Genomic DNA, 27,470 nt, shown 5'->3' on the forward strand with positions numbered 1-27,470 from the left:
AGCTTGACTGAAGTGGCCACGGATATAAAGCGAAACCGGGGCGGATGTATCCATTTATGTACGGATACGCAAAGGGACCGCCGCGGTGTCTGATCGGATCCGCGAGCCGCCACCGCAACGGATACGCCGCGGTGTGCAAGTGGACACAGTTTCGGATCCGATTTCTGGATCCGTTCCGGAGTTCACCCTACCTCCGCGGCGGATGCGTTTCGTAGTCAGTTTGCTGTCTGGGGTCGGTCTCCATAGGTTAACATGGCAAAACTCGACCCCCTACCTGATAGCCCCAAATATATTTGCATCTTTCTAAAACTGCTTTTCCATGTCTCACGTGCATAAAATATAGTATAAACACAGATATGTGTGCATTGACTTAGAATAAATGGGGTTTACTGCCTGGTCGGGACAAATGAAACAGGTGTTTCAATCGTCCCGCCTAGACATCTAGCATTATAGCCCTTATTAGACATTCTCTGATTATAGGCTGTTTTGCATCCATTGTAAACAAACATGCAATGTGAACGTCTGGGATTGGGGAGAGCACTAAATGCTCTACTGAATAAGCATGAAGTCAACCCTTTAAATGAAAAACACTCTTTAATAATCAAAAAAATAAACCGCTAATGAAGTAAACTTGTGACCATCAAAAATCGTTTATCGCCTGTAACTCCGTGATAACAGGACGTAACAGGAAGGCATTTGGCTGAGCAACGGAGGTTAATATGCTCTATGTTTTGTCCAAATGATGACCGTCTATCATCGTTGCACTCGGAGAAAACCGGAATGTTTCATTCGTCCCCCGTTTCAATCGTCCCGGTTGTACCCTACATTCTCCAAGTTATTAACATTAACATTTTTCATAACTCCACGTTTCTGTACATAAATGTAAGCACTATGGCAGTAGTAATGCAATATTTAGAAAATGTACTCTTGATACTCAAGTACTGCAGTACTTTTACTTAAGTAGACATATGACTGTTGTACTTTTACGTAAAATTTAGCCAGGGCTATCTGTACTTTTACTCAAGTAATGAAGCTGTGTACTCTGTCCGCCTCTGGCATTCATAGTGTGAGAATTGTCATAATGTGTTGTGCACTTTATACATGGGATGTGTTTTAATGTATTCCGATCGTGCACACTTAAATGTGTTTAAATGTTTCCTCACGGTGCAGCAGAGTTAGCGTGCTGCATTAGTCTAGTTTAGTGTGCTGCTAGCTGAGTTATGACATGTGGTGGCTTCAATAAATTCATTGATGTCGTGTTTTAATAAGTGGTTTACCTGGTCTGTTTGGCAGGAGTTGTGATGCGCCTGGCTCGGTCCATGCCTGATTATTTTCACCGCTGTCTCGCTATCCGGCAAAAGATTCTTTGGGCGCCGCCATTGGCCGAATACCGGCGCCCATTGACTTACATTGAACACATGTAAACAAAACCTCAATTATGTGCTCAAACTAACGCCGCTGACTTATGACAACAACCATTCCACTTTGATACGAAACTACATTTTTGTACAACATTTATCCAGCAAAAATTACAGAATTTGGATCAAGTAATGTGGAGAAATATCGATATTAAGAAAATTGCCGCTGCGTGACGCCGAGTTAATGGCATTTCCCCTGGTCCATGAGTCACGTATAACAGGTCACGTCGGTGGCCGTTATCCCTCACATGTCAGAGTAATGACATTCAAAAACTTACCTTTATATTACATTACAATTTATAAAGGAACGAAATGTCAAAAGAATTAAGCAATATGTTAGCTGGATGACACGAATATTAGTAAGGAAAAACAAGATTTTTACCGTAATGTCCAGTGAAATTACATATTTGTGGCGCTATTGCGCGGCACGGCCAGCAGATGACATCATTGCACTACAGCAACCAGGAGCCAGCAATAAACCTAGACACTCGAGATTTTAGGGACGTTGCCACAACGCACCATCTGAAAATCTGAATTGTGAAGTAGACCTACTCCATAGTCACGTGTGCCTGTTCATTCATTCCATGTCAATAGAACAAACCAAATTAGAATAGGCTAGTAATGCAATACTACATACAATACATCAAAGTCAAAGTCAAAGTCAAAGTCAGCTTTATTGTCAATTTCTTCACATGTTCCAGACATACAAAGAGATCGAAATTACGTTTCTCACTATCCCACGGTGAAGACAAGACATTTTACCAATTTAAGTCCACAGACAAACATAACATTCAAGTAAACAAAAAAGTAAGTAAATAAGTAAATAAGAGGGCACATATAATAATGAAAAAATAAGAGCAGCAAAATTTGGTTGAAATTGTGCATGGACAGTCAATAAAATACTAGTGCAAAGTCAGGCCAATAAAAGGCTTGGGTAGTTCTGTTTGACCTAAGTAATAAAGAAAGTGGCATAGTGGTGCAAGTTATGTAAGAGCAGCAGAAGTGTTGTGTTTTCAGGACAACAACACCAAGTTGTAAAGTGTACAAGTGTGCAATATGTACATATGTATATATGCATGGATATACTGTATGTGTGTGTGCATATATATATATATATATATATATATACATACATACATACATACATACATACATACATACATACATACATACATACATACATACAGAGAGAGAGAGAGAGAGCAATACAGAACAGGTTGTCGGTCTGAACTGAAGTTAGTGCTGCATGTAAACACACACTTGTCACGCTACATTTATATGTGTATGTATGTAGTGTGTGTGTGTGCACATACATACATATATATATATATATATATACATATATATATATATACATACATACATATATACAGAGAGAGAGAGAGCAATACAGAAGTTTTTGCTGTATGTAAACACACTTGTCACGCTACATTTATATGTGTATGTATGTAATGCAGAGAGCAATACAGACCAGGTCGTCGGTTTTACTGAACTGAAGTTATTGCTTGTAAACAGTTAGTGCTGCATGTATACACACTTGTCACGCATTTATATGTGTATGTATGTATGTAATGTGTGTGTGTGCGTGTATGTATATATATTTATACAGAGAGAGAGAGGGCAATACAGAAGAGTTTTTGCTGTATGTAAGCACACTTGTCACGCTACATTTATATAAATGCACAAATAGGCTGACACCAGACATAATTTCACTGCATTTCTTACTTCCAGTAACTATATGCATGTGACAATAAACTTCCTTGTATCCTTGTATCCTTGTAACAGCTGTGCTGCTACAACCTTGTTACTCTTTGATACAGTGGAATAAACCTATTAAGTGTACCAGTTAATTACTTACATGTACATATGACATGTATGTTGTGTCTTCAATGTCTTGGAACAGGTCTACTAATTCACTACATTAACTTATTGCTCTTTGATACAGTGGCATAAGTACTAAGTACTTGGTCAATTCCATGGAAAATTATGTTTTTTTCTAACATCCATAACGCCAATAAAATGTGATGGTATGGTATGATGTGAATGATTACATGAAATTTGAGCATTTGCTATTTTTGGCTGAAGAATGTACATGAGAAAAAATGCACTAAAAATGAATAGTAACATTCACATCATACAAATGCCAAGGCATTTCACTGGCGTTATGGATGTGACAAAAAGTCAATTTTCTGTGGAATTGCCCACTTACAATTACATATTACATTACATGTCATAGGTGTATTGGAACATGTCTGCCATTACCCTACATACTGTAGTACATGTATCAACTGTGTTATTTATTACTCTTTTGATACAGTGGAATAAACCCATTCAAATAAATGTACCAGTTAAGTACTTACATGTACATATTACATGTCAATGATGTCATGCATCCTGTAATTGATGTGTTGAAACGTGTCTGCTGTTACACATGTACTGGTGTACCACACAGTACATGTGAATTAGTAGACCTGTTCCAAGACATCGAAGACACAACATACATGTCATATGTACATGTACGTAATTAACTGATACACTTAATAGGTTTATTCCACTGTATCAAAGAGTAACAAGGTTGTAGCAGCACAGCTGTTACGTGTACACTGAAGACAATGAGGCCTTGACTGGAGCTAAGAATGATTTGTATATCAAATCTTTCATAACCAGATTTACCCCATCCAGCAGGTCTCAGGTCAGCTCTTTGCCTCTGATGAAAATTTAGGCAAATTGGCAACGTTTTGTAAAAGCACTCAGTATTACAATGTAACAACTATAGCCTATGTAGGTACCCACAGATACATAATGCAAGTACAATGATAGTACAGTACCTGATAGTACATGTTGTTACACAGGTTGTACCACTGTACCTAATTAGGTAGGTACACTGTAACAAAGTGTTGCCGATGAATTTCCCCAGTAGTGGACAATAAAGACTTCTCTTCTAGCCTACACGTCACATGTAGCCTACTAGAAGTGATGTTTCAGCTAGAAGTGATGGTTCATAAATTAACCCTCCAACTTTGCTGATGCACAGAACAGGTGTGCTGAGCTTTGTTTTTGGCTCTTCAAAGTGTTGTAAGTAAGGTGGTGTAAGTAGCCTATAGGCAGGTGGTGAGACAGGTCAAGAAATATGGTGCAGTGAAACACAATACAGTTGATTTTCAGAAGGTGGTTTAGAGTAGTATAAATGAAATATAAGTATGTGCACTGTATTACCTTATAAGAGCAGAATAAATATGGCTATGAATAACAATGTCAGTTGATATTATTTTAAATGTTGGTGACACTACATTAATAAGGAGAATACCAATAATAAACAATAATGTGAATGCAATGGGCAATAAATGCAGATCAACAAATACTATAACATACAAACAATGACTCAGAACAGCCTAAGTGCATGGTGAACAAATATGTCTTTACACCCCTGTTGACAGGTGCATGCAAAAACACAGAAAGCAGACAAGGATTTTGTTTTTATAACACATGTAATAAGCAATGAACATTTGAAGATGTATTGTTTTGTTCTTCTAACATCAATTGTAGTTGTTTAGAGGTTGTAACATAATGATAAATACATGCTGCCTGTCACATTATGAATATATACTCTGTCTTGTCTTGCACATCAGAAGCAGCAGCACTATGCTATTACATCGTTCACCTAGGGGACTAGTATGAGGGAGACTGAGCTGCCAATCTCTCTTAACAGGTCCTGCATCATATCTACAAATATCTGTTCTGCTCTGCACAAACATAAGCAGGGTCTGATTTAGCGTGGCAGAGTACTGATTGACAATAACATGGTTCCCTGCAGTGTTTGGTGGATTCCCATTGATGTTTGTGCATTCTGTTTGACTGTACATTTTATGTGTGGCATCTCATTCCTCAGTTGTCTAACATGTTTTCTGACGGCCACTGATTGCATTAGCAGCTGAAAGACCAACTTGTAACAAGGTCCCAATTGTGGATACACCCATTAACAGTCCTTGTGACCAATGACATCTGGATCAACTACAAACTTTTGATTGATTTTCAACAATGAACAATTAGTTCAGTGTAATATGTTCAGCTCTCTCCCCCATCTTAATAAGTCAACATTATATGATATGACCCTATTTTTACATTATAGCCTACATATGTTATAGCCTAACCCTTATCTATAGGTGACTGATGAGATTCATGTTAGCATATATTCATTGGCGCCACAATTAATATTGGAGCTATTTCACTGTCGCAGACCCAGACGTGCTTGGTAGCCTAGGCTACGTAGTCATAGGCCAACATGAGACTTAAGCCCCCGTGTCGTCATGACTTACAGTAGGCTAACCTATGTTCTTACTGTTGTTATCTGTAGGACATATTGTCTGTGGAACACAATTGTAGGCTAGGCCTATATTTGATTTTCAGTAAGCTTATATATCAATGATAAAGCTTCTTTACTTTTTTGGTGTGATTATTTAGTGTTTTTTTTTTATCTATGTAGGTTATTTATTTAATGTTACATTATTATTTTGTTAATACATGGAATAAATCACCACAAACACACGCGACTGTAGCCTATTGGCTTCTTCTGTTACCCGGCTTGCGCAGCGTGGCTAACAACGCTCCTAAAACAAGTGTAACCGTCGGCTCCTCGAGGCTTATTACTTAAACGAAGTTACAGCAGCTATTAGGCCCGAGGTGCAGTGAAATGGCGTCATCTGGTGGTCATACAATTCACCCGCTCTTGGACCCGAAGTGCAGGAGAAGTGGATATTCAACCACGCCATCATTCAGGTCGCAGCGACGCGTATGTGTACTTTATGTGCTGTGTCATGCTGCCATCTAGTGGTTGTGGAATATTTAACACCCATTATAGTTCTGGGAATAGATGTCCCCTCGAATAAATGTACTTTGTTACAAATTATTTGGATAATCCATCTGATAAATTGTGTTTTTCTTTTTATACTTCGTACCTTTATAAATTGAAGTGTATCATGAAGGTACCTTTTTCAATGTCATTACTCTGACATTCGACATTAGTCGACCATAAATTTGGGCAATGGGCACATTGTTAGGGGTTGACACTTTGCATAAGATTTCTCCACATTACTTCATCCAAATTCTGTGATTTTTGTTGTATAAATGTTGTACAATTATGTAGTTTCGTATCAAAGTGGAATGGTTGTTTTCATAAGTCAGCGGCGTTAGTTTGAGCACATAACGTTGACGTTTTGTTTACATGTGTTCAATGTAAGTCAATGGGAGCCGGAAATCCATAAATAGCGGCGTCCAAAGAATCTTTTGCCGGATAGCGAGACAGCGGTATTATTTTCTTTATTTTGTCATCTCAGGTATGCCACATATTTTATATTAGTTTGAATATTGAATATTTGCTTATGTAAACTTGTGTGACTATTGTCGACTTGTAGCTCTTTTGCAACTGTCCCACGACAGAGGAGTTGTGATGCACCTGGCTCGCTCGATGCCTGATTATTTTCTTTCTTTTGTCATCTCAGAGAGCAATAAATATCAAAGCAAAGGTCGGTTGTGGCGTTCATCATTCTTCCACTATACACAACGCAGAGTGATCGAAAGAGTGCATGTGAGACAATATCTTCTTCCAACAACCCTTCTCTCAACACCTCCATCTACAGGGCAATGAGTGTACAGTCACTAAATGACCCCCACAAACCATTTTTCCGTAAAAGTCTAGTGGGGCTACATACCCACCACATTTCATGTGCCCCGGTGTTTCGGTGTCCCGGGTATCATTGACCAAAAATTCAGTAAGTAGATGACGGGGAAAAAAAAAAGATCTCACAAGCCAATGATCTCACAAGAAACCAGACCTTGCTATCCTCCTCAGCCAGCATCACTGCTGCAAAGACAGCTTTTGCAAAGAGACACCCTGACTTTTCTCTACCTTCAAATCACTACTCAACCCTCCACCTCTTCTCCCTTACCAAACTTACTGCTGATACCTTTGCTTATCATTTTTCATGGACAAAGTGGTGGCCATCAGCAGCCATTTCTCTGACCTGCTCGCTCTCAACCTGTCTCCTTTGCCTAAGGGAACCACCAACACTGCCACGTGTAACAGTCCTACATGTCTCTCTCTGTTACTTTATTTATGAAGTGTGTTGTAAAATGAGTCAAATTGCTTGGGGCAAGGAGTGTAAAACAACAGGATTGTTTGACTAATAGTTTGTCATGTCATTTGTTAATATTACATATTTATGTATATCTAAATATAATTCAAGTCTGACGCAGGCTAACAGAGAAATAAGTGTCTAGACCAGCTTGCTAGTGTCCCTTCCCACTGTCTCGGTAATATCTCTATTTGTAGACCCAAGTGGATTGAAAAGACCAATCAGTCATTTAAATTCATTTAAACTGTCACTGTAACCAAATTGTCTAACAGTCTGGAATGTAGCCTCTGTTTCATGTAAGTCAGTCAAGCTCATTCATTTAAAACAGAAGCACATCTGGTTCGGAGTGCTAGTGTGTATGTGTTTGTGTGTACTTTGGGGTTTGAGGTCGAATCATAAATGCAAAATATAAAACATAGTTTGTTAGATGAAAATATTGATCAATATAAATACAGCTGTGTCCTGGAAAAAGTGTCCTGGAATACTGTGCTGCCAAAGGTCTTGTCCCAAGTGAGTGGAAAGATTGCTGAATGAGAACATACAGTACAGAAATGGGGCAGATGCTTATGGAGTAGGCTTGCCCTGCGCTGGATGTTTTTGCCCTGTGCTAGATTTATTTGCCCTGTGCTGGATGTTATTTTGGACCTGTGTTAGATACCTTGCCCTGTGCTGGATGTTTTTGCCCTGTACTAGAGGTCTTGCCCTGAGGTCTTGCTGTGGAGGATATTTTGCCTGAAAGTGCAGTAAGAGGAAGCATCCCGAGATGTAGCAAACAGGGTAAAAGCCACAGTGTTGCCTCAGAGCGTTGGTTAAGATGTGGGCAGCATTTCACAGAAAGAATCTTTTTGTGTGTTTCCAGGAGGTTGCGGACTTTGGCACCATGTGATGACGCAGTCGCCAGAACAGAAGCTTCTTCTCCTCCTTCTCCGGCCTAATGATTATGTCAGAGAGAGACTGAGCAGCCGCTCTCCAGTGGAGTGTGTTTTCCGCGTTAGAGTTTCCTATGCGACGGAGAGCTGTATCGTGGGTCAGAGGAGCCGGTTACAGTGTGGTACCAGAATGGTGAGTTCTGCATCTGGCATAGTGTGTAGGCTACAAGTGCAAGACTGAAACACAATTGCACTGAGAACAGAATTATTTTTATTTGATCAAAATCTGTCCATCTGTCAAATCGATCGAACCAATGGGGTGGGGGTGGTGTAGTGGTTAAGGAGCTGGGCTAGCGTGCAGTAGCCTGAAAGTTGTTGGTTCAATTCCCGGCTTCCACCGTTGTGCCCTTGAGCAAGGCACTTAACCCCAAGTTGTTTCGGGGACAATGTGATCCCTTGTAATCTAGCTGACATATGTAAGTCACTTTGGTCAAGAAGTGTCTGCTAAATGTAATGTAATGTAACAATATCAGCATCTAGTCAAACAGCCCATTTGTGAACATGGCTAAATGAAAACTGGACTGGGAAAGGTGAATGAATGAGAGCTTACATAACTGTACTGTAGTAGTTAAATGAGAAGTTTCTCCCGTCAGTCACCCTGTATAGAGTGGTGGTGGTTAGACTATCTATTTGTTAAAAACTGTTGGTGAGGTTTTTGCTTTTTGCTTTGGGAGCGTGAAAATAATAAGATAACTTGCCTGATTTTTTTCAAATTAAGGCTATGCGCTGCTATCACATCTGGTGTAGCCAGTTCCATTGATTAAAGTGGAAGCATACACACCTTAAACGGAGTGTTGTGTGTAGCCTGCCTGATCGACTTTTGCCTCAATAACAATCGTCTTCCTTCATTGTTGATTTTAATACAATCCTCCACTGCATACTGCACTCCCTTCTGCCTTGCGCCGGATGATATTAACGCGTGTCGCTTGTTTTTTTTTTCTGGGAAAATTGTCCATGGTCTGTTTTCCAGCCGGCAAAAAACGGTTGTCTATGGGGTAGTTTCACGATCAGGGTAAGCACTTTACATTTGCCGCATACATGTGGACCTCAAAATATGTGATTATGTTGGATAACAATATGTGGCTATTAATGAATAGACTTAGGGACACCTTGACAAGTGCAAAAATACTATTTCTTGGCACAAAACACTCCTTTCAGTCATTTTCACCACTTAAACACATATTGGAGCACACTTCATTCTGTAGGCTAATATATTACTCATAATTTCAATGTAAATGGCGGGTAAATATGGTCCAAATTTCCGTCAAGCATAAGTTCAGAAATATAGCTGGCCTGGTTGAACTTATTTAGCCATGTAAACCATGTAGCAGCCTACCAACAAAAAATCCACATAATAACTAATAATTGTAAAACTTCATCATTGAAGTCACTGTTTTAGATATGTTATTATGATTATGCAGGTTACTTAATCAGTCTTACTTAAATAATGTTAACCCAAGGAACAATAATAAACACTACAACTATTGTATACAAATATTTAACCTTAAGGGCCGTTCACACCAGGAACAATAACTATAAAGTTTCTTATATGACTATGTGCTTACCCTGTGAAACTATATGATCAGTTCCTGCAATGTTTGACAGAAGTAGCAGTAACTAAGGGGGACAGGACATTGGGTAAGTTCAATTGTGAGACTATTCATGAAGTGAGTCAGTGGGTCTTGTGAGACCAGGGTTTGGGACATCCCCGTTTTAAGTGATGTCCTCATTTTGAAGCCATTTTGAGGTAGTAAATCTGATGGCCATAGAAACAGGGGGTTTTCCAGACCCTTACTTCGTCTCCAAAACCTACAATCTTATGCAATCTTATGTCAACAATGGGGCCATACTTACACTATACTGTAAAAATGAAACTGTTGAGAAAAGTCTGGTTTTAAGCAATAATGTATTTTTATACAGGGCTATACAGACAAATGTGTGAAGAGTACAAAAGATGCAGACTTGTCAGTCTATGTGGACACAGACTGACTGACTGACTGATATCATAACTGCAGAAGATGCAAAAGCCACCTTACAATGATGTTGTACAGGTGCATCTACAGTCCGGTGAAAAAGTATATTTGCCCCCTTCCCGATTTCTTCTATTTTTGCAAATTTGTCAAACTTAAATGTTTCAGATCATCAAACTAATATCAATATAAGACAAAGACAAGGCGAGTAAACATAAAATGCAGCTTTTAAATGATCATTTCATTTATTGAAGGTAATGAGCTATTCAAAACCTATACAACCCATGTGAAAAAGTAATTGCTCCCCTAAATAACTGGTTGAGCCACCCTTGGTGGCAACAAAAGCAATCAAATGTTTCCAACAAGTCGTTTACATCGCTGCAGAGGAATTTTGGCCCACTCTTCTTTGCAGAATTGTTTTAATTCTGCCATATTGGAGGGTTTTCGAGCATGAACTGCATGTTTAAGGTCAACTGAATCAGATTCAAGTCAGGACTTTGACTAAGCCACTCCAAAACCTTAATTTTGCCTTGGCCTTGAAGCAGCAAAGCAGCCCTACCATTACACTACCACCACCATGTTTGACTGTTGGTAATTGTTGGTTATTGTGGAATGCTGTGTTAGCTTTACATATAACAACACCCATGTCTTCCAAAAAGTTCTGACTCATCAGTACACAGAATATTATCCCAAAAGTCTTGGGGGTAATCAAGATGTTTTTGGCAAATTTGAGATGAACCTTTATGTTCTTTTTGGTCAGCAGTGGTTTTCGCCTTGCAACTCTCCCATGGATGCAATTTTTGCCCAGTCTCTTTCTTATTGTTAAATCACGAACAACACTGACCTCAACTGAGGCAAGCGAGGCCTGCAGTTCTTCAGATGTTAGTCTGGGTTCTTTTGTGACCTACCTCCTGGAAGAGTCGTCGATGCACTCTTGGAGGAATTGTATTAGGCCACAAGTTCATTTTTGTCATGTCCATATTTATATGGAATTGTTGCATTTTGTACTTGGATTCGCCCAATCATTGGATCTTTTGCCAGTGATCTTCCTCATGGCCAGAAACATGGGAAAACATATTTAGTTTACATTTGTATCACATTTAGATCCTAAGATACACCCATTTCTAATTTCGGGCCTAGACATTTCACAGAGGTACAGGTGAATTACATAATAATAGAAGTAGATGTCCATAAACCCCTCAGTAATTATTTTCCCATCTCATATGACAACAAAATGAAAAACATATTTTGAGCCTAGCTTTATCAGACAATTCTGATTTTGTTTTTTAAAATGTATGCAAAGTAGCACATTTTTAATAAGAGAAGGCCTAATTTGCATATTTAAACATTAAAATTTAAAAAAACTTTCAATACATTTTTTTCTTAGCTTAACATGAATAATCAACTGAGAAAGTTTCATGGTGATATCTATTTTTTTTTTTACCCCATTCACCTGTAGTGTCACAACATATTACAGAGGTCAGTGACCTCTATCTGACCTCAGAGGCCAAACTGAGAATGCCTCCAGATCTTAAATTACAGCTTAGGTCATCAAGAACAAACCCTGAAAGTTTCATGTTTCAGCACATATAGCAAATCTACATGGACACTCCAAAATGAGATCTTAACGAGATAACCACACTCACATGTCTACCATCCAGTTTAAACAGTAAGGATGGAACACACTGATATACCCACTATATTACAATATAAATTACAAAAAACACATGTTCAATTTCTCATTTAAACCATTGGGATGTAATGTTTTTGGGTAGAAAATATACTTGCATTCCTACTGCAGTAGAATCAAATGTCTCCACCACGTCGGTTAGGAATGATCAGGTCATATTCCCAGAATTGCCTTGCAAGAGCTCATTTAGTATCAGCTCTCCAGATGACACTTTTGTGTTCATTAATTCTAAATCTAAGTTGTCTAGTTTAACATTAAAAATATCAACAATAAAAATATTTTAGACAATATCTTGGTCTCAAAGCTTGATTACCTGTCATGGCCGGAGTGGGGCTACATTGCCTTCTCTTTTGGTCCTAAGGTATACTTAAAGTTTATTTTGTTCAGTAATCCTAAATGCAGTTGAATTCCCAAGTTTAATTCATCTAGGAAGTTTAATTTAGTGTTTAGTATAAATGTGCTTGTGGTATACTTGTAAATGTACTATTTTAATACTTCTTCAGACTAAATTGGCCCACTTCCAGTTTATAATAGTAAACTCGTACTATTTAAGTAAATTATTGAATCAAATCAATATCTGAATTCAGAGCAAAAACTGGCGTGTACAGTTGTTTTGGTTTGAATATTCATATGTTTATATGATCACATGGAGCCATGGTATTATAGCCTCAGAAAGCATACCAAAAAAGTAAATGCACACCCTACGTGATGTTTACTGTATACTCTTATATTACAACTAGTTAATTAGTAAATAAATGTATTATTTTATTAAATAAATGTATTATTATGACCGCCGCGCAGCGAAGCGGCAGTCATATAGGTTTAGTCAGATTTCTTCTTCTTTTTCGCATGTCCAAATTTCCGTCAAGGATTCCCGGGACACTGTAAGACCGGGGTACACAAAACTTGGTGGGCATGTAACCCCACATGGATAGCATGGAACCATCGTTTTTCGTTTTGATCTGTAGCCCCCCCCCCCCCGCTGGACTGGACCCCCCGAAAGGAGGGTAGGGCAGACACAGTTTTCTGTGAATATCTCGAGAACCGTAGGGTTTAGGAGGACCATTTTTTTTTTGCATGTTGATCTCAAGAGGCTATGTCAACCCATTCCATAACCACTTATTTCATGTATAGCGCCACCTAGTTAAACACAAAAAAGTAAAAATGAGGTGTTGTAATCGCAGGTATCTGTGACCTAACATAGTCAAAACTGCACGAATTCCGCTCATGGGGGGCCACACAATAAATTAATTTATGTTACTATACACCAACTGGCCTGTAGGTGGCCGGAGACAGTTTCCATGAATACCTCGAGAACCGTAGGGCCTAGGAGGTCCACCTTTTTTTTGTATGTTGGTCTTAAGGCAGTGGTCTCAAACACCCGGCCCGCGGGCCAAATCCTGCCTAATTCCGGCCCGCGACGTATGACAAAATAATAATGTAATCCCGCCCTTGAGGCTATTAATTGCGACAAACAACGATACTGATTAAAATAGACGATAGATCCAGGTACGGTGACAAATCTCATTTGTAGGCCTACTCTGCTCCACTATGTGCAAGACATCCAGAGCTTGATTCAAACCCAAAATCGCTGCGCAAAGTTTTCAGGAAATACTTGTATTACACGCGAGAAACACAAAGACGTGCATATGTAATGACGCGGAAGCGATGCAGGCCATAGTGTTGCAGAAATTGAAGCAGAAATTAAGCAGAAATAGGCCTACACCAAATGTTGAAAAACGTTCACGTGTGATGAAGTCTTAGGTAAGCTATGTTATTCACCTATTCTAATTCTGAAGGAGAATATCCTTTTGGAGATTATGATCGATCGTCTATGACGGTGATAGTCACGGTGCGTCTGTGAATGGAGGTGCGTGTATACAACGGTGTCCACTAAGCATACCATGCTTGTTTCGACCCTCTGCCCAACATAGCGGTTGATGTTGCAGTGGTAATCGTGATGATAGTGTCCGTAATGGATGTGGTACAGACAGCAGGGCTAGTAGAAATAGGGCTCTAAAGAACTACAAAGTCACCCGCAATATGATGCGAACTTCTGGGTACTGCAGATTACCCGCGATAGGAACTGTTTGACCAGAATACTTTATTGTAGGCCTATACTGTAGTAATCTTTTACTAAACCACAACATCTTAGGTGTTGGTATACATCTTAGGTGTTTTCCTGTTAAATTGTTATGTGGGTAATATGAAAAAAGGAAAGTAAACCTGCTTAAATATGTTCATCCAGTATTTACTGAAAGGTGCATAATTTGAGGTGCTTGCCATCCAGTGACAAATTAGATGGGTAAATTTACCCCCTTCATAAACTTTTGTTTTACTCAAAGATTTTTACATTTACAGTAGGACTTTATCTCTGACCACTTTCAAGCCATGGCCTTTTGAAAGTTTGATATAAAAATCCAATGGTGTTGGCAATGGCTTTCTTAACCCTGATGCCTAGTTTGCCAGGTTTAAAAAAGTAATGAGAGGAAATATTTTTATTTGGTGTGAAACACACACACATACTTGTTTTTATGTTTTTCATTTATTTTATCATTTGTATTAATATTTATTTTATCATTATTTTATTTATAAGCTAAGGTTGCTAGCACAGGTGTCTAAAACTAGATAAAAACACTTGCACTTTCTGTTTGCAGTTTTGTGTGGTATTTGAAAAAAAGAACATTGCATTTTCAGAAATAGCCGGCCCTCCAATCAGATGACGTTGGCAGAATTGGCCCCCAGCTCATTTGAGTTTGAGACCCCTGCCCTACATTTTAATGTGGGTCTGGCTCGCCAGGCTACTAATGGAACGGAACTCACTAAAATGAGTGAGACCTCGAAATAGGCTAAGGCAGGTTTGGCCTTTTAGCGAGGTTGATGGAATAGCATAGGCCTACCCTCCTGATGAAATAGCCTATCTTGCTCCGCCTATGTATAATCTTTGATTGCACCTCTGCAGGGATTGAAGGATTGCACTTCTGCGATAACCATCTCTCCAGTGACATCTCCTGGACATTTGTATAGTCTAAATCATACCTCCCGTTTTTCCCGGGTTTCTCCCGTATTTCAAGGTCATCTCCTAGCACACTCCCGTTTTGTTATTTCTCCCGGAAAACTCCCGTAATTTGCATGGCCATCAAACTTCATTTTAAAATCATTGATCCATTCAGGTTGCCAGATTGTGTATGCAATACACCCTACACATACACGATCACTTAGTTTCAATTTCAACCGTTTTGTCATAGGCTAAAACCTGGCAACCCAAAGCCCAAAGGAAGCGGGTGCCAGCGCAGCCTGAGTCTCGTCGTAAGCAAGCGGGCTAGTTGAATGGCCTACTCCAGAACCTGTCCAGAACTAGCTGTTGGGAATTTAATTGATTAAGACATCACATAAACTGTTATTGAGTGTTGTTGATACACTGAACTTGTTCCCTCGGAACCAAATCTGACAGCAAGCAGCTTTGGAGTTTTGGAAGTGGGCTGCAGGCAGGCAACTGTGGATCCATAACTGGCATGCGTAAGGTAATGGTAAGGTAAAAGCAACGACCGAAATGCAGTGTTGAAACACGTGTATGAAACGTAGTAAATATGCAAACACAGATCCGGTATAAACACTGACCCCCCCCCCAACAAAAAAAAAATCTCCCGTTTTTGGAAAGCTAAATGTTGACAGGTATGAATTATGATAACCTCGTAGGCCTAAGCATTCTGTACATGCTGGATTGGGAAAATGCAGATAACACTTACATAGGGAAGTTGTACAGGGCTGGCTGCAGAGTTCAGTGACAGACAGGGGCATTGGGGATTTCCAACAGGACACTCCCCCCCCCCCCCTAAATGTTAGTCAAGAACGCAATTAAACTATGTTCTGTAGGCTAGGTGAGATCGACTTTATTTTTTATTTATTTTTTAAAGCACCAACCTTATTTTTGAGGAAATTGTTAGTCAGACATAGGTACAACAGTGAAATTGCCCCTGTAGATATGCTGTAGATCGCTGCCCAATTTTGGCAATTGGGCATACTCTTGATAGTCCTACTGAAACAGCAGCATAGGCTACATCACTTCATGTAAATCCTATAGCCAGGTTTAAGAAAAATGTATTGGACGCGACGGAAATCAGTCACCCCACTAGGCTATCCCGTCAGGCCAAGATGTTCAACATGTTAATGGGACAAATTGACGCGTCATGGGAATAAAGGGCCTTAGCCTAAGTGTTGTGATTGTTGTGTAAGATGGGTTAGGAATAGCCTACAAAGAGGATAACCACGGCTCTTCGGTGACTGTCTCAGCTTGTTTTGAGCCATCATAAACCAGCTTGGCCAGACTTTCCCTTGTAGGCCTATTCCCCAGACAGGGATGAGTCACTATGGGTTACCTCAACTTGCGAACCCATAAGTATTTTGATTTGGCGGCTCCTGGGGCCTACACGACACCCGTGAGGCTTTGAGGTGACTGTGTCAGGCTAAAGAAGTCTCCAAATCAGACTAGGCTACGTCTTGGTTTCACAAGTTGGTTACAACTCACACGACAATACTAGACTAGCATTCGAGGATAGGCTACTTTTAAATTGGCTACATAATGGCACCCCGGCTTAAGCTGATTAACAGAAACATCATGGAGGACTTACACGTGTTTATTAAGAAGTTGAGTCAATATAAGTAACTACTTTTTATGTTGTCGTTTAGTTGTTCAACCAGCAACTCCAAAACAGTCTTGGTGAAAGCCTGAAACATTTTTTCACCAAAACATCAAGAACTTCTGCATGACGTCAGCGCGTCATACAGCATACAGTCATGAGGTAGCCAGCATTGGATCTCAAGCGTAAGCTAGCCCATACACCGGAGATGGCTAACACAACCGCATTCTTTTTATCGTTATTTTAGGTAATATGATTATTATATTGTTTGTTAACCATTACATGGTACTATGAGATACTTGTCGCTAGTTTTTGAACCAAACTCCGGGGTAACTCGCCTCATCTTCAGTAGTTAGCTAGCTAGCTACCTAGTGCTACTTAGCGAACGATGAGCTAATCCTGCTAGCTAACAATATGTTATGTGACAGACAGAAAGAGAGCTGTAATGCCACTGTAAATTAGCTTTTTAGGAGGTAAGTTAGCTTCTAGCTAGCTACACAATATACTATTTTAAAACTCCGTGTTGGTTGTTAACTCCAGCTGTCATATTTATGAGCAACACACTCGTTTAACCAGGTGAATGTTCGCAAAACGAAAGAGAAATTAGAATTCGCAAGTTAACAGTTGGTTATTTAGCGATAATGTTAGTTGGCTAAGATATTTTAGCGTTTTTAGGAAGCTAACGTTAGCTGGGGAAGTTTGTAATGTCCTCATGTTTGAATTGTCAATTTTACCTGTCTTAACCGCAACTAAAAGTATTCTTCAATGACTGATTTCGTCCCATAACGTCAGGCAATAGCTTTATATACATTGTTGATGGATCAAACTTGATCATGTAACCAGCTTTCTAGAAAGTCAATAACATTACTTATTAGCCAGCAATGTTACAACTTTATATCCATGTCAGTTTACATTTACATACAGTTATTGTCTGTCACCAGTGACTGAAACGGTGCTCTTTGGAAGATACTGAATGGAATTGTCGAGTTAGGTATATATGTGATTGAAATGGATTTATTTGGGCAGTTAGCTAACACACTTAGATAAGTGTCCTTATATTTAGTGGGTTGAACTCTGTAACGTGATTTACGGCCTTGTAGAATGGAAGGTGTGGAGGAGAGGCGACCTATCAAGAAGACAGAAAGCAAGGCGAATTGTACCGCGTCTGACCGGCCACCTAGACAGAGGGAGCGTCAGGGGAAATCACCTCGCAGGCGGCGTGAAGTGAAGAGGTCGCAGCGACGACTGGATGGTCAAGAACAGCTGTTGTGGGGCGGCGAACCGCGGAGGTTACCTGGACAACATGAGCTCTCCGAACCCACGGGCTCGACAGTAGAGACGTCTGATAGCTCTCCCAAGAGATGGGATAGGTGCAGGTACTCTCAGTAATCCATGTGTTTTTATGTAGCAGTAAAACAGATGAACAGAAATAACGTATATTTGTTCACTCTTGTATAACCTACATTGGTTGTAAATCTACTTATGCTGTTGCAGAGATTTACAAATTAGTCTTATATTGTTTTCCAAATAGACAAGTGAGTCTTATATTGTTCATGCCATGAATTTCAGACGACCCCATTTTCTTCATGGACCATATCCAACCACTCATTTTGGACCCAAAGCCTGCATTCTACCCAACCCAACCTCAATCATGTAAGTGAAACAAATTGTTGTTACACGCTCAGGGAATCTCTGCTGCTTGAGACATCATGTGTTAGTTTTGTCGTTGCCCTCCCGATTCCTGTGTCATTCGATAAGATAAGGCAGCTGGCTTTAGCTCTGATTGGTTGTTGGGGATTGGTGGGAAGGTGCACTCCGCACACGATACCTTGTTGGAAGAGTAAATCACAGTTGTCCTGCCTGGACCTCATGTCCAGTCAACACGCCAAGCGAACAGAGGTTCAGCCCTTCCCACAGCCTGAGGTCAAAATGCCTGCTCTTCACTGCATGAAACAGGATGGGGAAAAATGGTACAGTTCATGGATGGCTACAAGCTAGTGGCACTTAATATTTTTTATTGTGTGTCATTTTGTTGTTGAAGTTTATGCAAATTATTTGTTGCCATTGTAAATTCTGATAGTTTTCTATTCCGTTGACCTGTGCTGTGACTGGTGAGATTGCATTCTTGAAAACGTTAATCTGCCAGTGTGGATATTCTGGTTGGGCTGTTGTTAAAAGAGAGAGTCTGTGTGTGTGTGTGTGTGTGGCATTCAGTTCGTTCAAAGCCCTTTGAGTTGTGTTGCATAAGCGGGGTAGAGGTAGCGCTTACTTATTGCTGAAATCACATGTGGAATGCTATGTCTCCTATGTCTTGGCATAGGCATATCCAAGACCCAGCCAGTCAGCGCTTGACTTGGAACAAGCCACCAGTCAATGTCCTGGTCATCAGGAAGATTCGTGACGAGAGTCTACTGGAACCTTTCAAAGAGCTTTGCCGTTTCCTGGTGGAGGTACTGAATGAGGTCTTTTCAAAACATTCAAGGCCCGTGTGTGTGTGTGTGTGTGTAACCACAAAGTGGGCCATGACCTATAAAATGTTAGGCTTTGGTTTATTTTCTGACAGACTAAATACTAAGTGCAGTATTCTTTCTTTTTAATTGGTCAACAAGTTGATTTCAGGTTTTTCATAAGAACAGGTCAACAAGTTTTTTTCTTAAAAACTGGTCAAAGTTGATTTCAGGTTTTTCTAGTATTTCAAGCATGCGACTTTTTCAGCTTCATTGTTTGTGATGGACATGATGGTTGACTGACATTTCAGTGTTCTGTGAGGGTTTCCCTGCTCACTCACACCCCTCTGGAATCTCCGGAAAATGTTAAATCATCATCGATTGATGCTTCCAGGGAAGGGCCTAGTGATCAGTGGTCCTCACTTTCCAGGTTGAGGAAGAATACTGTGATAGAACACTATCATCAAACTGGTCTGATTAAGCATTGAGAACTCAACAGGTCCATAATCTCTGTAGGAACCTGTGTAAACTGTAGCATGACTAGTTAGGCCAGAGTGAAAGGTGACGTCACCGCACAATTATTATGGCTCATAAACAGTATAAATTAGTGACTAACACGCCATGATTCACTGTATGAATACCTGAACTAGAAATAGAAAATAGAGTATGATGTAGTGTATGATACATTAGCATTGCAAAATCAAAATTAAATGTTTATATTTTGATCTCTGTGTATTGTGGGAATTGCACTGTACAGTACCATGGACTGCAGTAATCCTAAAGATGGGTGTGTGGGGGGGAGAGATTATAGAGATTCAACTTAGTACCGTGTTTTGAATGGCTTAGGGTAACTGCTAATTCACACTGACTGGAGTGTCCAGATGTGTTGTCATATAGAGTAGTCTTTCCTCAATCCGTTCGTGTTTCTGTGCATTGTCTCAGTGAGTTTAACTTCCTGGTACCTTGTAGCTCTCTGCACCACGTTATCAATTATGCTCTATTGTCAGGACATAATGGCATGCTGAGTTCTTGGCAGTACACATTACAATAGAGTTAAAACAAACAAAGGTTTTGATGTGTTCACATCTTTTCATGGGGTGTGTTTTTCCTTTCTTGGTCTGTCTTTCAGGAAAAGAAGTTGATGGTGTTTGTTGAGAAGAAAGTCGCGGATGATGTCACTCTCACAAACGATGAAGCCTTCTCTTCTATTTGTAAAAAACTCTGCACTTTCAGAGAAGGTGTGGTATCTGCAGTTTCTAGGCTGCACCTAATTTCCAGTTCATGCTAAATCATTGTTTATGTTTGCCAAGGTGTGGTGGCAGGAGTTCAAATCTTATTTGTGAAAAAGTTGCGAAAGTAACAATGTACTTGTAAATTACACGTGTTTTCTCCATCACAGTATCCACACCCATCAAAACTGTGTTTAAGTCTTCTTTTAAATGGTAATTACCGTATATTACCATGTTAACCATGTCCTGGTTTCAGTGACCATTATCTTTTTAGTAGTCACAGTCTCTCTTGAGCATAAGGATATGGAATATATTGATTTCCTAGAAATGTACCATAAATTATTTCTGTACATATCTTGGTAGGCTTTGATGACATATCCCATTGTATCGACCTCATCATCTGTCTGGGTGGAGATGGAACCCTCCTCTACGCATCCTCCCTATTCCAGGTACGACAACCATAACTCTAATCTACTCTCTCTCTGTAGTTCATGGCATTTTTTGTATTAAACTCCAAAGCCTATCTAGAGAAATGTGCAAGGAAAGGGTTAAAAGACAGTACTAATAAACTATTGAGGAAGTAGAGTTTCAAAATATCCTCTCTTTGCAATGCATGACCATAACAAGGAAGTGTGGCTTGTGGGTTTTGATTGGGTGTTGATGGTGTGTTTCTCCTTAAAGGGAAGTGTTCCTCCCGTAATGGCTTTCCACCTGGGCTCATTGGGTTTCCTCACGCCCTTCAAGTTTGAGTCTTACAGGACAGAAGTGGCCAAAGTTTTTGAAGGTGAGCTTTCCCGAACAGGACAGCAAAAGGGTGTCATCGGTGGCCAGCTAGTGCTACTGATCTCATGAGGAGTCAGATGGTCATGCTCTTTAACACAGTCAGTGTGTCAGTCCTCTAGGGGGTGTCTGTTGAAATGCACAGCTTGGGGGGGGGGGGGGGGGGGCGGATAACATTTTCAGTGTGCCTAATGTCATACGGTTCCGAGTAATTTTCCCAGTGGACTGCGTTTTTTCCTTTTCACAACCCTTTTCCGCCTGTAGGCTACAGATATTCCACAGGCCATCTTAATTGCAACAACACACAACTGATCTTACCGCTGATAGCAGTTATTTTTTTCCCTAGTTACCACTGAATTTCTTTAAAATGCTCCAAGTTGGTGGGGACATAATCATGGGCTTAGTTTGACTGTAAATGAGTAAAACAACTGTTAAGGTCTTAAATCGGTGTACTACAGGGTTCCCACAGCTCATGGAATTTCTGGAATATCATGGAATTTTAGAAAGTCTATTCCAGACATAGCAAGTCATTTTGTCTTGAACGCTACATGGCTGCTCTGAAATCTTTGGTTGGTTCACATTTGACTTACAGAGGGAACTCTGGTACTATCCCTTTCATGAAATCAAGAGATGAAAAGAATGAAGGCTAGGAAGAGGGAGCAGGAGTCAGTTTAAGGAAAAAGTAGCAAGTCAAAAAAGGTGGTTCCTCCGCACTTCTGAATTCCACTCTGGTGCTTCATGGGAACGGATCAATCGTATAGAGAGGGAGAAGGATCACCGGAACACACAGAGTATGTAGTGTGGTGCACAACAGACTAATATTTCGATTGCCGTCTACCATCTTCATTAGAGTCCATGCTGTGCACCACAATAAAATACAACCAAAACCCAACTCTGTATGCTCTGGTGATCCCTTCCCTCGCTGAAAGGAAGAAGTCTTTGAGTTCAAAAAGTAAATAAAAGAGTCTGTGCTCCCTTTACTTTCACAAATTGAAGGGTCATGTCACTCTAGCACCCTCTACTGGTGCTCACCTCTTAGTGACTCCTACCCTGTAGTTTTTAGTTTTTACCTACTAATTCAATGGCATAGGGTGGAGAAAACCTTCCTTGGTGCCAGAATATTGTCCTGTGTGTGCTAACTTAACATAATATATGTCAGTTTATTCAAGGAAGGGACAAGTGCTATTTTGGCTACAGTAGAGCTGTTGAATTATGTTTTTGTTAATAAATGAAAGATAAACAAGTGAAATGTTTAGTGGATGGCCAGATTTCCTGACGGTGCATATGTGTTTGTGTGTGTGTGCACGTGGACCAGGAAACGCGGCCATCATCCTTCGCAGCCGTCTGAAGGTGAAGGTGGTGAAGGACGCGCCGGAGCGGAGTGGGCAGAGTGGAGGCCCTGAGGAGAACGGTCTGGAGCCTCACAGCCACGGCAGCAGTGAAGCCGGCAAAGTCACGCAACAGCTGCAGGTCTGCACGCACTTACTGCACGCACACACACGCACGCACGTATGCACGCACGCACGCATGCACACGCAGGCAACAGGCATAATGTACAATAACATCCATACACAGTCATGTAGCACATGTATAACACACACATTGTCAGAGACAAGCATAAACAGGAACAACTGGAAGAAGGAGAATGACAACCAATATTACTGCAGGCATGAGGATTGATGGTGTGTAGACGTAGCTAGAATTCTAAGAATGGACAGTAGTGTCATCATGGTTGACTGGAAGGGCTGTGGAAGCAGGCCAGGTAGTTGTGTACCCAGAGCTGTTTTGCATTCGAATTTGCATGCTGTGCACATAAAGATCAACAACGAACACACAGGGTTCACATTGTGCATTTGACGTACCTCTCAAGAAACTATATTCGGTTTCTCTGCGACAGACATCTTGTTTTTCTCCCCTTGTCATAAAAGGAGAGTGAGCATGTGTTATTGACACAACAGATGGTCGGAATTCGCAGGTTTGTTTAGCAATATGGAAAGCTGACAGCTGAAACCCTTTGATGGAAGAAGCCTCAGATGCCTTGGGATCGCTCCTGTTACAAATTAACCCAGTTCTGTTTGTGTGGGGGGCAGGAGGCTGAAGTACACTCGTGCCCAGTTTGCTGTCGTTTCGATCTGACTGCTTTCATTTTCTCTCTGAACGACATTTTCCCCATGTAGTCCGACTGTAGTATGCAATCTGTATAAAGGACTTGGTGTTCTGTGGCCCCTGGTTTGTGTGACCTATGTGTTGAGTAGCGTGCTTCTGTTTGTGCAGGTGCTGAATGAGGTGGTAGTGGACAGAGGTCCCTCGTCCTACCTGTCCAACGTGGACCTGTATCTTGACGGCCGTCTCATCACTTCCGTGCAGGGAGATGGTAAGTCTGTGATGCTCACCTGGTGCCAGGTGGAGGTGGGATCAACATGCACCCTGCGATCACTTGCACGCCCCCTGTCCACATGCAGGGTTAGATTGTGCTTATTACAGTACGTTGCACTGATCAGCACTGTCCCCTGCCCAAAGAAGTGTCTTCATCTTGGCTGAAGTGGTTCTCACACGTGTAGTCTTCCACACGTGTAGGGTGACCCTCAGGCCAGCATGCCTCTTCACAAGGGGTCTCAGAGATGGCTTGTCAGGAGTTTGTGTGCAATGACAGCAGAAACTGGATACAAGTCAATCTTGTAAAACAGCATGGCAAAAAGATAAAGCAAATCTTCAAAACCTTACTTACCTAGTACCTTTACCCTAGTACAGCTCTGTTTGGAAATCAAGAAGTCCTCTTGAATTTGTTTTTTAGTGGTGTAAATATGCAGTTTTTTGGTAAAAAATAATAATAAAAATCACCCTGACCATTGTGCACAGCCTAATTGTGACTTCAGAAATACATTTAAAAATGTACAAGAGAAAACCACACATTGCACCTTTTGAAAAAGTGTCTTGTTTATTATGGGAGGCCAAACAATTCAAAAGCTTAAGCAAAAAAGGACGCCACCCATCCAGCTGGACGGAGCTAGCGACCCAATTGGGCAGCGCGGCGCTATCCGTTCAAACTAAGTTTATGCAAAACAGGACACCACCCATCTAGCTGAACATAGCGAGAGATCCAACTGGGTGGCGCGCCGCTATCCACATTGGAACGTTTGGTCGGCGCGGCGCTATCCACATTGGAATGTTTCAACATAGCGAGAGATCCAACTGGGCTGCGCGGGGCTGTCCATATTGGAACGTTTGAAATGAATTAATAAAAAAAGATTACAAAATCTTTTCTAAAACGGTTACTATACACGTATAGTAAAATGTCATAAGAAATAAAGTTACAATGACGACAAATTGAATGGTTTATTCATAGATAATCATTCATTGTTTCACCAAGAAATATTTCCTCTATCAGAGTGGTTGCCAAGCAACGCCTAGACTTCATAACTTCAAAGACTGGAACTAATCAGTTTTAGGCTAAATTAATTTGGTAAACAGGACTGAGAAGTGGAAGGGTAATATGAAATTCCTATGTATGTTATTACTTAAAAACTGTGTGAATTCATTATGAGTTGTTTTCATTGATAATAATACCGTATCATTTCAGTAATCTCCCAATAATCCCATGTTCAAATAAGTATCTGAGTCGTGATCAGTTTGATGGGAATAGCATGTGACTTTCTACACACATTGAAAACATTGCAATCCTGTTATTGATATTTTAGGCAGCGTGAGATAGTTATAGCGCAACTTGACTAGGCGGTGTCTGTGTTGGCCAACTCGATAGCGCAGTTGTTGGACAGCGCGCGATGGTCTCTGGTTAGCGCAACTTGACTAGGCGGTGTCTGTGTTGGCCAACTCGATAGCGCAGTTGTAACATTGGACAGCGCACGATGGTCTTAGGTTAGCGCAGCTTGACTCAGTAGCGCAAAGTGCAGCTGAATGGGTGGTGTCTGTGTTGGCCAGGCTTTTGATTTGTTTGGCTCGCCATAGTTTATTCTGCATGCCTATTACAATACCAATTGGTTTGCTGTACTATTAAGATCCATGTTGTCCCACAGGAGTCATTGTGTCCACGCCGACGGGCAGCACAGCTTACGCTGCAGCCGCAGGAGCCTCCATGATCCACCCCAACGTGCCGGCCATCATGGTCACGCCCATCTGCCCCCACTCGCTCTCTTTCAGGCCCATCGTGGTGCCTGCCGGGGTGGAGCTCATGGTGAGCGAGCGCCAGGGGGATGGTGGTCGGGGGAAGAGGGAGAGAGAAGGGGGGGGGGGAGTGGGTCGTGGGAAGATAGGTTCTAATACATATCAATATTAGATCATAACTAGTCTGGGTTTCACCAGACCAAGCTCAATCTTTTAAGATTGAACATTGATCTGGGGAGTCCGCTATGTATTTTTTACTGCACAAGAGGCGTGATCAAGGGGCATAGTTCAAATGACTCTGTACGCAATTGGATAGCCATTCACCAATCTGACCAACAAACTAGGTGACGTTTGCAGAGCGACACGAAAACTCCAGGCTCTCCCGCTATCGTTTTAAACCTGCCAATAGCGCCAGGTGGATAAGTCAGTTTGTGATTGGCCCCCGCAAAAGTGGGGAGCAGGAGGAAGAGATGTACAAGTTTCCAGCCTGAGCTGCAGGGCGGAATAGAAACCGCCATCAGATCAGGCTGAGTTCACCCACAAAATCAAAGAATTGTGGAAGTCATGCCACTGTATCTGCTGTGGATGCACATGGCTAGTGAGCCTAAAGTGATACGAATGACGAACATCAGAGACACCTCTGGTTACTGCTGTGTTTTGTCTGTGTTGTGAAGGTTACGGCATTGCCACTTGTGTAATGTGGTCTGTTTTGTCTGTGCAGATTATGCTGTCCCCGGATGCACGAAACACAGCCTGGGTGTCATTCGATGGCAGGAAGAGACAGGAGATCAAGCATGGGGACAGGTGAGCACCACTCTATCTAGCTCTCTCTCAGTCCCTCTAACACACAGCTATATTCATACCTACATAGATCCACCCTGGCCTGCTCCGCCAGGCTGCCACTTCTGAAAACTCCATTCTCCACATAGCTATTTTGTATACCTTTTGGAAAACAAAATGGATTAACTAATGACTGTACAGATGTCATTACATTATTATAGGTGTTGTGATAAGATTTGAAAACGATGTTGTTACAATTATTATAATAATTAAAATATCCCCCCCCCTCTCTCTCTTTCAGCATTAAGATCACCACCTCCTGCTACCCGGTGCCCTCCATCTGTTGTCACGACTTGGTGTACGACTGGTTTGACAGCCTGGCTCAATGTCTCCACTGGAACGTGCGTAAGAAGCAGACACGTCTGTCCGAGGCCTCTGACTCCTCAGACACAGAGAACTGACAGTGCTCCAACCCTGCCCTCTCGGTTTGTCTGTTTGTTGGTCTGTCTTCTTGTTTGTTTGTTTGGGGATTGTTTCTGTATCTCTTTTCTAGGCTGAGTGGGCAGTCATGGAAGTGAGTAGTTACATGCTGTGTAGCTCTGTATTGATACATACGTCGGGGCATGTTCAGTGCTGTCAGTACTCTGCAATGTTATTTTGTCTTCTTTTCATTGTCATTACATGTGCAAAGCTGCTATGCTTACATTGCTCTGTCCTTTTGGTTTACACATGTAATCATTCTCTAGACTGCCTCTTGCGACAGCTCTAGCCTAATTCATACATTCCAAAACATCAAAACCTGTTGGGCTTTGTGCGGCATGACTAACTCATTTAACTAATAAAAAGGCTTACCTCTGTTCTTTTGACTGGAGGGGGCCTTTGTGCTCGTTTTTATGGCTGGTATGCTGCTGAAGTTGTTTTAGTTTTTCATTTCTTACGCTGGTGATGGAGATGCAGACTAGGTTCTTAGATTTAACATCCGGAGGACAGAATGATGTAATTGATTTTCTTGTTATGTTTATAGCTATAACATGGCTAATTACAAGTTTATGAATTATTTGTGCATACAAGAAATACTAGAGGCTAAACATGAAATATGAATTATGTTTATTATATTTATTACACAGTGCATCTAATGGGATATCGATTATTAATTAAAGAGAGATTGTTTAACTCACTTTAAAACAAAAAAAAGTACTTGTCAGAATTTCCTTCCTTCTTCATTACATGGGACGAGAAAGGTTTATATTTGTACTAATTACCACCAGTAGACTTCACACTTTTACTGCAAATAAAAATTTAAATGAAAGAATAACTACTTTTCCACAAGTTTC

General features: G+C 40.8%; 1 protein-coding gene and 1 long non-coding RNA gene across 5 annotated transcripts; one reads left to right on the top strand and one right to left on the bottom strand.

Annotated features, from left to right (window-relative positions):
• The first annotated feature begins 8,470 nt into the window (after positions 1-8,470).
• Positions 8,471-27,451, top strand: nadkb (NAD kinase b). 4 transcript variants are annotated; one of them, XM_042090644.1, is made up of 13 exons: positions 8,471-8,611; positions 9,449-9,490; positions 17,879-18,154; positions 18,348-18,431; positions 19,099-19,228; positions 20,355-20,463; positions 20,818-20,903; positions 21,136-21,238; positions 22,550-22,704; positions 23,509-23,608; positions 25,269-25,426; positions 26,078-26,160; positions 26,438-27,451. In XM_042090644.1, exons 1-13 carry the CDS (start codon positions 8,553-8,555, stop codon positions 26,595-26,597), a joined length of 1,545 nt encoding a protein of 514 aa, XP_041946578.1. In that variant the 5' UTR covers positions 8,471-8,552; the 3' UTR covers positions 26,598-27,451. The 4 variants fall into 4 exon arrangements, with proteins under 4 accessions (XP_041946578.1, XP_041946594.1, XP_041946585.1 ...); XM_042090660.1 differs by lacking the exon at positions 9,449-9,490; XM_042090651.1 differs by lacking the exons at positions 8,471-8,611; positions 9,449-9,490 and adding an exon at positions 16,630-17,025.
• Positions 11,893-15,413, bottom strand: LOC121708554. The gene is made up of 3 exons (XR_006031698.1): positions 15,403-15,413; positions 13,038-13,043; positions 11,893-11,978 (listed from the first exon to the last, which is right to left on the bottom strand). It is a non-coding gene; the product is annotated as an uncharacterized LOC121708554 (long non-coding RNA).
• Positions 27,452-27,470: the final 19 nt, after the last annotated feature.

The sequence above is a fragment of the Alosa sapidissima genome, chromosome 1, assembly GCF_018492685.1.
Source record: "Alosa sapidissima isolate fAloSap1 chromosome 1, fAloSap1.pri, whole genome shotgun sequence".
Taxonomy (NCBI): domain Eukaryota; kingdom Metazoa; phylum Chordata; class Actinopteri; order Clupeiformes; family Clupeidae; genus Alosa; species Alosa sapidissima.

Excerpts from the sequence above, each read along its gene's own strand:
- nadkb (XM_042090644.1), top strand. The coding sequence starts at position 8,553 with ATGCGACGGAGAGCTGTATCGTGGGTCAGAGGAGCCGGTTACAGTGTG. Across the intron at positions 21,239-22,549 it reads AGTGGCCAAAGTTTTTGAAG|GAAACGCGGCCATCATCCTT; the intron begins GTGAGCTTTCCC and ends CACGTGGACCAG. Across the intron at positions 23,609-25,268 it reads CACTTCCGTGCAGGGAGATG|GAGTCATTGTGTCCACGCCG; the intron begins GTAAGTCTGTGA and ends GTTGTCCCACAG.